This window comes from Xiphophorus couchianus, chromosome 19 (assembly GCF_001444195.1).
Source record: "Xiphophorus couchianus chromosome 19, X_couchianus-1.0, whole genome shotgun sequence".
Lineage (NCBI taxonomy): Eukaryota > Metazoa > Chordata > Actinopteri > Cyprinodontiformes > Poeciliidae > Xiphophorus > Xiphophorus couchianus.
This window is the reverse complement of record NC_040246.1, coordinates 7833190-7845317: the sequence shown is the minus strand read 5'-3', so window position 1 is coordinate 7845317 and position 12128 is coordinate 7833190. Positions and strand designations below refer to the sequence as shown.

Below are 12128 nucleotides of genomic sequence, written 5' to 3'. Positions count from 1 at the left end.
GCAGCTCAACTCACTCCACTCTTAGTACATACAAAAAAGCTTTAAAGGGAATTATGGGGGCATATAACTGTGAATTTTACTGCTTGTTAAAGATTTCCCAAGTTATCCCTTGCCTTCGTGGTTATTTCTGTTACTAATGCATGACGGTTATTGATTTAGTGCTGTGTGAAGGATCAAAGATCACAAGTGTGCAGCATAAATATGCAGCCTCACCCTGTATGTAGTGGAGTTCCTCTGCATTCCTTTAAGTGATTTAATGATTAGCACTGCAGTGAAAGGCATGTGCATATCTCATCAAACCTGTTTTTAAGAAACATGATCAATGCACATATAACTGTGCCCAAACAACTTAACTGTTAACAAATGTAGCCTTTGCTTATATTTATTGTGATATCGCTTAAGCATGTAAGAATTAGGAGAGCATAAACTCTGTTTGATTGGCTTCCTCAAACTACTAGCTGCATTTGACATTTTTTAGAAAATGCTCACCAAGTTGGGTTTTTTGGCAAAATTCATGCACCAAAAACACATATTAAAACAAGAAAAACTAATGTTATTTGTATTTTTATCCATGCCAAGACATACACAACTATGGAACCAAAGGAAGGAAAAAAGCTAGATCTAATTTGCTCACAGCTAGAACGTACTAATAAGCCAAAGTTGTTTGGTGATTTTGTTCTGTGAGAGAATAAATTAAACTGGGACTTTTCAGGATTGTGGAAAAGAATACCATACCGTCAGTAAAGCATAGCAGTGGCTTAGTGATGCTTAAGGGTTGTTTTGCTTCCTAACTCTAACTCTAGAGGCCTACAGTGAGTGGAGGGCAACATGGATTCACTTAATGAAGCATCAGGAAATCCTGGGACAAAATGTCCTGCTGCCTATAAGAAAGCTGAAGCTTGGGATTTGTTGGACCTTCAAAGAGAACAACGATCCCAAGAGCATCTCAAAGTCCACATTGTTTCAGAGAAAGTCCTGAAAGCTTTAGGAAGATTTTAAAATAGGTACTTGTAGGCCACAAATGGTTAACTGTTAATATTGTTAATATTAACAGTTAATATTTGTTAATATTTGTTAGCGGAAGCTGCGACTTGTGTTTGGCTTTGCTTCACATTTGTATCAGGCTATAATCATAAAAAATGTCAATTTACAAAGGGTTACATATATTAAATATGTTTCATGAACAGGTAGAATAATTTTAAGACAGCAGTGTGCAATAAAAGCTCTTTTTTTGTTGACATTTTAGAAGTGAATGACACAATAAGCGAAAATGAAATCTGAATCCTAACAAGGTACAGACTTGCTTTAAACCTTATCTCAAGGTTTTCGACTCTGCTGCTTAAAGTTTTAAAAAGCAGCTTTACCATGGAAGTCACAGTGAGTGTGCCCTAAAAATAGTCTGGGTGTGGAATAAGGGAGCAGGGAAGGTTGTTTGGTAAGGCAGCAGCTGTTTGATCTTTCTTTGGTGAGAAGGCGAGACAGTGGTTAGGTGAGAGGCCCAGGGCAGAGAGAGCGGAGTGGAAGCTACTTTAAAGAGACTGCTGAGGGTTGCCATCCACCGGCTGCGTCACTCAAAGACACCATTGGGTTGGAGGATAAAGATGGACAGACAGAAACATAGATGCACCACTATCTATCAATTGACCAAAAGGATCTGTGCCTTCACCTGACATCTGAAAAAATATTCATGTCTTTTTTTTAGAACAAAAGAAGAGAAGTAGCAGCTTCCAGGACGGAGGATGATGTATGGGCGTGATGAGATATTTCAGCAGTGAGGCACACCAGGGGACTAAACCGAGCAACAAATACCTCACCAACTTAACCGAGCTGGACAAGAAAACCAGGAAGCCGAAATAGAAATATTATGTGTAAAGCACGCCCTTCTTGTGGTGGCCAGAGCTGCAACGCACAGAGTAAAACTGGGTGCAAAGCAAATAGATGGTTTGCAGTGTACATGGACGCAGTTGTGTGCTGTGAAAACCACCCTGGAGAAGTTTGTGGCAGTCTTCCAAACTTTTAAAATAAGTCGGGTGTTTTTACAGGGTTTGAGGTTTGGTAAGAAGAATACCAATGTGTCAATACAGAGCAGTTGCTTGCTGTGAATATAGTTTCTAGCCAACTTCAAATGCCTTCCATACACACTAAACCCTAGTTTTGAAGGTCATTAAACAGAAGCCATATGGCCATTAAACAGAAGCCATTAAAAATAATTTAAACTGCAATCAAGCATAACAATTTGTTATTAGCCGGTAGATTCCGCACACCACACGAGAGGATTTCTAAAAGATTTACATTTGTATTGTAGTGTTTAAAACCGCCTCAGATTCAACTGCTAACATTTTTTCCCCAACTTAAATTATTAATTTAAATTATCCTTTAATGTGTTTTTCACTTAAAGCATTTAATTTTGCCTGAGCACAGTGCTAAAATGAAACAAGCAGCCTGAGCTTCTTAACTCTCAGGCAGTCGATTAAAACGCTCATCTTATCTTTGGTTATTTGGAAGAAAGTTCTTTACATCCTGCCTTGTTAGAATAGCTTTAAAAAGATTTAACATTGATGAATCATGAGTGCACTGTATAACTGTGACTGTTTTTGTACCAAAAACTAGGCTGAAGGTCAGAGATCAGGCCTTTTCTGTTGTGCCTCTAAAAGATTGTGAAACAATTTGATTAGGCAAGCTTCTTTTCTGTTTTTTTCTAGGTCTTTCTTAAAAACACTTGTTTTCAGTGTTTATTGATTTTTTAAGGTTTTCATCAGGTCTATTAACCTTTATTGAACAGTGGTCAGAAAGGAAAGTTGGTTATGAGAGAGGGGGAAGACATGTGGCAAAGACCTCTGTATATGGTTTACCCCTTTGCCCCTACACCACAGCCACACCCTTCAATGGCTTTTGACACGTAAGGTGGTTAGTTGTTTTCTGTTTTATAATTCTGTAGTTTGTTTGTTTTTTAAAGTACATCTTACTCTGCTTTTAATGTTTTTATTTTATTATAATTATCTTGGTTTTATCTGTCCCTAATATGGCACTTTTTTGTAAATATATGCTTTGGGTGTTTTTTAATGTCCTTTATAAATAAAAAATGGAGTGAAATAGGATGGAATCTAATTGTGTTTAATGTTCGTGACTATTTTTATTTGTTTTGTTTGTTTTTTTATGTGTGTGCTAAAGGTCGCTTAGTGACGTTCTTTCAGTGTCACACAACTGTGAAAGCCTGTTTTTAGGTGTGACCTAAAACCTTACAGGCAAAACCCCTGTTGGGACCAAAGCCGACTATGACACCACAGGGATTCAGATGTCCAAAGTCGTTTCCCTGAAAGCGACAACAGCAATCCCTGGTGGTTCTGGAGCCAAAAGCTGGTGAATCGAGGTAGTTACAAGACGTTGAATTCCTTCTTCCTGTTTCTATTCCCACACAGATTAAGGGAAATATTAGGGCTCAAAATTAGCTTAGACCTAGCCTGGTAAAAACCTGCCCGTTATACTACACTTTGCTTCATCCAGAGGATCTGGACTCCCAGAAACAATTGCTTCTGGAGGCATGACCTGTGTTGAGGTTTTAAATTTTATCCAAACACTAATGTTTGCCTGTGATGTATGCACCAGTTTGACGATAAGAAGCTTACCGGAAATTGCCTGCGCTGTAAGCAACTATCCTCCTCTGTGAAGAGAGAAGTACCGGTCAGAACGAGAAGGTTGTTAATGTTAATTCAATTTTTTTTTTTGGCCGTGGAAGTGTGGCCAACGTGGACTGAACGGCTTCGTTCACTTCCTTCGCCGCCATTGTGAAAACTACAGTCAGACTACAATTCTAAAACAGCGCAGAAAATGGTAGTCATTGTTCTCAACTTCTCTTTCTGTTTGCTGTTTGGCCTGGTCAAAAATCAACCGGAGACAAACCAAGTTAAGGGGAGAAAGCCCACTGTGCTGAAAGCGAGAATGGTGGATGTCTGGTAATGGAAAGATGGCCTCCAATGCAGATCTCCAAGGCTTGCCACTCTCATTCTCTCTGCTCAACAAAAACAATTCATTCTTCGATGCTCCATAGCACTGCCTCTGAATATTGCAGTTCCCTTATGATGTGCAGAAAAGTCTGCACCTTATGGTTGGATCACAGCTGGTAGCTACGGAGGCGTCCTGAAGCTTCAATCGTAAGACAACTTCAGCGGGCGCTTCGTCCAAACTATGAAAACCCCAACGGTGAAGCTCTGAGTCCATGAGAGCCGCTAACTGAAACACGTTCTATCTGACACACGAAAAATAAAGTCATGAGTCATAGCACTATTTTCTAATGAAGTTGCTGAGCTTCAGCTCACTGATAAGCCGGTGATAGGTCGCCATCTTTCTTGAAGCAAAGTTCATAGTTGGTGATGCTAACCAACCAATTGGGATGATGCTGCTCCTCCTCATTAGCATATAACTATTTACCTTTTTCCCAGTTTTGGGGAAAAAATGGATAAATGAAAAAAGGAAAATTGAAAAAGAATAAATGAAAAAGAATTAATGAAAATGTAAAATTTAAAAAGGATAAATGAAAATGGATAATTGGAAAAGGACACAAGAACAAAGGATAAATGAAAAAGATAAATGAAAAAGAATAAATGAAAAAGGGATGAATGAAAATGGAAAAATGAAAAACGGATAAATGAAAATTAAAAATTGGAAAAGGATGAATGGAAATTAAAAAATGGAAAAGGATAAGTGAAAATGGAAAATGAAAAAGGCCAGGCGAAATAAATCTGGGAATAAATAAACGTTCCCAGATTGAATTAATATAAATGGAAAGATGCCAATTACTCTTTTTTTTCTTTTACTCATTTATTGTCCCCATTTATTTATTTAATTTTGGCTGAAATAGCTCTCCATAGAAGCTCAGTTTAAAAGTTCAAAATAAAATCTCCCTTCAAGTCTTAAAACGTCCACAAGAGAGAGCTGCTGAGTAAAGTAAATGCCCATTCATGTTGCCCCACCACACTTTCTCTGTAGTGCATTATGTGAAAAAGAAAAGCTCACAGTGCCAATTCATCACACTTCATCGTTTTATTCTTCAGAATTCACAGGAAACAAACTCAACACCTTGTTACCAGTTTTTGCAGGCAATGTTACATTCCATACTGAAAAAATGTGAGCCTCGTTATATACAGAAAGAGAAGCCGGTAGAGGACAGCGTCTAAACTCCTGACTTTGTGTGCTTTTGACTTGTGGATTCAGAGTGGTGTTGTAGTCATCACAGCTTAATGCAAAAGTCTGCTTAAAACATCTCCCAATTTTATTCAATCTTACAAATGGTGGGAAAAAAAAGAAGAGGAAAAAAAAACTTCATTTACAATGGGTAATCAGTTAAAAACTTCAGTCATTAGGTACATCTCAGCCATAAAACCAGTAATATCAAAGTCTATACAACGTGCATCACTACAGAATTTTGAAACAGTGGAATCTAATGGAAAGTGGTGAGCACCAATCATCGTTTTGACGGCTAAATCTGTTTCAGGAATGGTTTGTGTTCACAGGAGCGTTGAGCTTAGAGAGTTGTAAACAACTGTACACTGCAATGACAACTTAAGACTCGCTTAAGGACCTCCCCTTTAAATATCACAATGTGTCAGATCTTGCAGGGACAGCTTGAGCTGCTACATCCAATTGCCCAGCACCAAATACTTTGATTAAATATATGGAAATAAAAAGATTCAGCAATGTTTGTGATGGTATTACCTTAAATGAAAAAAAAAAAATCCACTCACATTTTGCACTTTCACACTCACCCATGTTACAAATGCAAGCACCAAGAAGCAGTGATGAGCATCACTCTCTGCTGCACCTCCTGTCCATCACTGCTCGGGACTTTGCAGTCATTATGGATGAGATGGTTGCAGAGTAGTAAACATATACAAAAAAAAAAAAAAAAAAGAGAAAATTAACAAAACAAAAAACAAATTCCCTGGTTTTAGACAAGTCCTCATGTTCCTTCAGACAGGCTACATCGTCTCCTTCATTCCGGTGCGTCGTTCAGAGGGGGTTACTCGGCGGCAGCGGCGGCCTCCGGACTGGCTGCCATCTCTGGCTCAGTTGGAGAAACTTTGGCCGGCTTCTCTTCTCCTTCGGCTGCTTGCTCTGCCTTCAGCTCCTCCGCCTTCACCTCGTCGGCTGCAGTCTCCTTGATTTCCCCTCCGCTCCCCTCAGCCGGCTTGGTCTCCTCTGCGGGGGCCTCGGTGGATTTCTCACCTTCGGCCGGTTCTGCCGCAGCGGCCGCCCCCTCCTCGGTTGCCTCTTCGGACTCCTTCTTGGTCTTTTTGAAGGAAAAGCCACTGAGCTTGAAGGAGGGCTTCTTGAAGGAGAACCGTTTTTTCTTCTGCTTGCCATCCTCGCTGGTGGACGGGGTACCTTCCTCTGGCTTGGCAGAGGTCTCCCCGTTTGTGGTGGATGCCTCCTTGTCTCCTTGGGCCTCGGCGTCCTCTACTTTCTCACCTTCTTCTTTTGGCACCTCTTCAGTGGGAGTGCTTCCATTGGCCTGCACGTCGGCTTTGTTGGCATCCTCTGCAGCAGGAGAGGCATCTCCGTTGGTCTTGGCGTGCCCGTTCTCCTAGAAAGAAGTCAAAAAGGTCCAAATCATTGCGTTATTTAAGAGTGTGTTAGACTGTATTGTTGTTGCATTGTGATGTTATTGAAGACGACACCGGAAAACCAATTTGTAAAAATTTTTGAATACCTTTGGATTTAACCAAATTCCAAAACTAAAAATATTAAAAAGGAACTACCCACACAGCCCACCAAAAGAAAAAGAAAATTGCATAGACATCTGTTACTAGGAGAATGACGACACATGTCTGGCTTTCAGCAGTAGGCTCGGGTTTTTAAACTGCAATAAAGTCGAGACTCCACCAGAGGGCGTTCAGTCTGTAGAAACAACATAGGAATTTGGGATTTTAAAAAAATAAATACCATAAACCAGCTAAGTCGATATGCATTAACCAAATCTTTGAGCGCTTCATACATTTCAACCCTTGTGCTATTCGAATTTATTAAGTCTAAGAAGTTCATTTATGCAAAAAAAAAACGTTTCTTTTCTTGAACCTGGCAACAAAGGCGTGGTACCGTTTTTTAAAATGGCCATGCCAGGGTGAGGGGCGACCACAAACCCCTGCTGCACACAAGTCCCACAAAAACAGAAAAGCCAGACTTTATATCATCCACTCAAACTATGCAAAACCACAAAGTCTAATAAACCTGTCTTCTGCACATTTAATGAAAAATAAATAAATAAATCAAAATGCATTCAAAGATGCACAAGACAATGACTTTTAGAACCAATTAAAAGGATACTGATTAAATTCCGGGTCTGGAACGGTTTTGTAAAATAACCAAACAGCAGCATGGAGAATATAAGCGCATGTGGCCACTTTCCCTGAACGCCGGTGAGCGTGGGGATGCGCTGCAGGGGAACATGGAGCACGCCATTGACGCAACACATTGCTAAATTGGGGCGAAATTCCGTGTGGGCAATTAAGAATTTAATAATTCAAGAAGGCTTATTTACCTGTCCGTTCGCCTTCGACGCAACAGCTGCTCCTTCTGCCGGCTTTTCCACCGCGGCTTCGTCTTTTCCAGCGGTTTTGGAGATTTGCGCTCCCATGCTTTTGTTCCAACAAAGGAACCCAACCGATCAAATGAATGAACAAAGACCGCAAGCTTCCTCCCGAAACAAAATTTAAGGCACGCCGCTTTGCCTTCTTTGCGCGAAACAAACCGAGAAATAAGCCTGAAATCCCCCCCCAAAAAAAATTTAGACCGCAATGAGAGTAATGAGCACTTGGGGGAGAAAATGTAACGAAGGCGCAAAAGAAATCCGGTTTTTTTTTTTTTTTTTTTCCTTTTTTTTTTTTCCTCGAGCAGAGTTTGTAGATGGGGAGAAATTGGCCCCGCCGCAAATGAGATGCGGAGTACAACGCCCAAGTCCGCTGATGAATGGGCGCTGAGGCTGTGACGACAAAAGCCCCGGCGTCTCCGCCAATCACGAGGCTGGAATGTAAAGCGGGAGGGGGATCGGAGGGCGTGGAGCAGAGGGACGTGCAGCGGGGAGGGGGACGCGGACAATGGGAGAGACACAACAACATGGCCTACAACTTTGTGGATCCACGTTAGAGCAGGGAGACAGGGTCATTTTCCACTGGGCTCTTTACTCTGGGCATTTGGTGTGAAGGCTGATTTGGAAACGTAGCAAAGTCATATAGTGATATTTTAGGGAACGCTGCAAAAATATATTTAAAAATTTTAGCTGTATTACGCAGCTGGGTTTTTTTTAAACTGATATTCTTTTTTTCCCCTCTGCAGGGAAGCAACAAATTCTCTTTTTTTTACATTTTATTTTAGCTGATTGTATTGAGGATGTTTTTTTTATCTTTTTTTTTTCAAATCAATATTTTTTTTTAAATATTGGATAGCCATCAGACAAACAAATACAATCGATGTATCTTTTTACATACACAAACAGTTTTTTTCCTCACCATCTGACAATAAATCAGACTAAACATCTCCTTTTTTAAAAATATTATTCATACTTTTGAAACGCCAACAAATTTCACGAGATAGCTGCTTTATTTGCCTGCTTCATATTCAGAAGTTTGGCGAACAATTTGGAGAAGCTAAGGTGATGATGTCATGACTTTTGTGAACATTTTAAATGAATAAGTGCGAAACTTGCTATGTATTTTAAGGCAACAAATTATATTTCTTCCTTTTCAGACATTGCGGGCCGTAAGACCGCTCTGAGAAGAAGAGGTAACATATGGTGTCAACAACAAAAATAACAACAGAACAGGCGTGGTTACAGTTTGCAAATGCACTCAGGATGATAGTTCTTAAAATAAGTGACCATGCGGTCTGATCAAACTAGAATTTAAGTGTTTGGTCATAATGACCACTGTTATATTTGGAGGGGGAAAGAGGAAGCCTGCAAGCCTGAAAAAACATCCCAACTGGAAATTATGAGTCTAGAGTCATCTTATTATGGGGGAGCTTTAATCCTTTGGTGCTCTCTACAAAATAAAATAGATGGCATCATGAGGAAGGAGAATTATTTTTGAAATATTGAAGCTGCATCTCAGGACATCAACCAGGAAGTAAAAGCGTGGCCACAAGCAGATCTTTCAAATGGAAAATGTGGAAAGTGACCATTTGCTACAACATGGCTTACGGACATCAAAGTCAACGTCTTGGAGTAGCCATCAAAAAATGTGATCTCAGTCCTATAGAAACCTATATAAATTAGTTCTACCTAAGCAAAATGTTTCTTCTGCCTGGATGTCATGTTACTGAGTTTGATGGAGAATCTTAAAGGGGACAGCGAAGCTTTCTGGAAGGTCTCAGAGATCATTAAAAATGATAAGTGGCTAAAGGTTAAAAAAAAAAAAAAAATCAGTGGAGACATACAAACAAACTGGTCCGAAATTGGATGAATCATCTGAATATTGTCATAAAGGCTTTTCCGTTGATCACTGTGAATTGCGTGAAATCCATTTACATACAATTTTTTTAATCAAGCGAAAACAAAAGCAGACATTTCTTGGGGTCAGGTCTCTGTTCCGTTTTCAGAAATAAACCTCCGTCTTTAAATGTAATCTTGTCCACTTCCATCCATTCACTTTGGTGGACTAATAGTAAATGTTAATCTAATGTAGAAAATGCTGCAGAGCTTAATTATCCATTCCAGAGCTCCCATTTTATTTAGAATGGAAGTTTCATTGTCTCTGAATCTGAATTGTTATGTGTGAAAACAACATTATTGTGTTTAGATGGCTGCTGCCTGTCTGCTGCTATGTTATCAAGGCCCCCCCCCCCCCCGACATATGCCCCTCTGAGTAAACAGACCTCCCCTGTAACTATAAGCCCCTGCACCCATAACATCCCTCGTCGCTCCTCTTGCATAATAGTGTCTTGTCTGCTTGTTGCAGCTGGAGCATCCCAGTGACCCAGATATAATGAGACTTTATGGCTCTGCTGTCTGCTCCGCCAGCCTGCAGCGCTCCAGCTCCACCAGCAGCAACAAATCTTTCCTCTCTTTCCCTCTCTCTCTCTCTGCCATCACTGCCTGACCCACATCTCCATGGTTACCGGTCCAAAATGGCTGCGAGGAAGAAGCTGAGCGCTGGCTGACAAGGTGCTTTAGCGACTGTGACCTCTGGTTGCGGAGGAGCGGGCGTGAGAGTGAAGTCGAGACTGCACAGCAAACACACACCGCAGACCGAGGATTAAGGGTGACTTCTTTCACCCCCACCTCTCTACTCCCGCTAACTAGGCCACGTTCATTGTTGCCATATTCTGATGACATGCAAAGCTGTAATTATGATAAGGAGCAGCAAAGAATATGTAAACCTAGAGACAAAGGCAGTGGGGGCACGGACTGTTTTCAAACAACAAAAAGATTAAACATTTAGTTCACTGAACTAAGAGTTCTTAAATGTAATGCTTCAAACTCAATACAAAACATAGGAATGTTCACATTTGAATTATTTCAAACCAATCAGGGTTTTTTTTAAAGAGCCACAGACCTTAAAATAAAAATGGGGCATTTTGACGACAAAAAGTCAAGCAGAAAGAGCAACAAAGCTCAAAAATAAAATAATTCAAATCAAATTATGAGGTAAATGTTAAGGTCACTGTCTGTGTTTTGAATACCAAGTATCTAAGCCACTTAATTCTGAAATTGATTACATTATGTGCCTTTTAAGAGGATAAAATGACCTCTAGACACAAAAGGTGATCTTTTGTTGTATCTGAACAAAACACCCAATTTAGTAAACATTATAATTTGAGTCAGAATAATCAGCAATATTTTAAACCCATCAAGCTGATTTCCAAAAACCTGAAGGTTGATGCATCTCTCTGTAATTTGTTTTTAGGAGGGGGTTTTTTTGTTCCTATTTTTCCTCCCCCTTTTGTAAGTAGTTCTCATAAAAACATCAAATCTGATCTTTCACAAACATTTCACCAAGGACCTTCAAAATGTACATCTGGACACTTTGAATAAAACAAACTCTTGTCCTACACTGACGGTGTCCTAAATTTTCAAATGAATTTCATTGTTCGTTTCAATCGTGGGCATGAGGTGCTTTTCCACACATTTTGTTCTTTGTTTCACACCAAACACACCTGGGGTGTTTGTTGCTCAAAAGCTCAACGTGAGTATGACTGGACATTTGTCTTGTTTATAATTGCTGTTTTGAAAAGGGATTATTGGTCTAACTTTTAATTTGGTGAGATTTTGACAATAGCCAAAATCTGCCTTACTAAGAAAAACAAACTTAAGACATTAAATTGCTCGTTCTCTTGTCTTCTACTTCATACACAGAAACATTATTATTTAGTGATCCTAAGACTCCACTTTTTTGCTGCAGTTTTTTTTTTTTTTACCTGTGAGCTTTAGATTTGTTTGCCTTCCTTTGGATCCTGGTATTTGAGTGTGGTGACTAGATAAACTTCACACATTAGCCAGCATTGATTGTTGCAGGAGAAAACTGCAGATATAGACAAGTTTAGGTGTGCAATTTTCTTATTGCCATCTCCTGATCCACATTCAAATACCTTACTGTTTTGGGATACCTCTTGTCTTTTTCATTTAAGAGAGACTGATGTTCAAAATGGGTAGAGGCAGAGCTGACTTTGACTACAGTCCTTGAATGTGGCACACAGTGCAAGATTGTTACGTTACAATCTGAATAATAACTCTTGCTACACTATGTGAATATGCCATACTTGCACAACTACTTACTATAGGAGAAATGTCAAAAATGCTTAAATAGAGATTTAAGTCCATTTAGGAATGGACAGTAGGTTATGGGTGGTTATTAGTTGAGTCAGACTCTAAAAGAGGACTACAAGAACAAAGAAATGGGGGGGGGGATTTGCAGTGAGCCACTTTCCAACTGATCTGGTCATATGTGTAGGTGGAAAACCACTGGGAAAGCAGTTTCTGCCCAAACTTTAACATCTTGACTTCTTGATTTCTTTTGTGAACTCCACCAGTTCCTCCTGTGGCAATCACACAACATGATACTGCCCTCTCCCTGTTTCACAACCAGGCTGACTTAAACTCTTCCTTCTTTGTTACATCTCCACAAGGCAAGTTTTGAAAA

The 12128-nt window shown here is 39.8% G+C and overlaps 1 protein-coding gene across 1 annotated transcript; it reads right to left on the bottom strand.

Moving 5' to 3' along the window:
- Positions 1-5021: 5021 nt before the first annotated feature.
- On the bottom strand, positions 5022-7945 carry marcksb (myristoylated alanine-rich protein kinase C substrate b). Its single transcript, XM_028000386.1, has 2 exons — positions 7535-7945; positions 5022-6580 (listed from the first exon to the last, which is right to left on the bottom strand). Exons 1-2 carry the CDS (start codon positions 7628-7630, stop codon positions 6017-6019), a joined length of 660 nt encoding a protein of 219 aa, XP_027856187.1. The 5' UTR covers positions 7631-7945; the 3' UTR covers positions 5022-6016.
- Positions 7946-12128: the final 4183 nt, after the last annotated feature.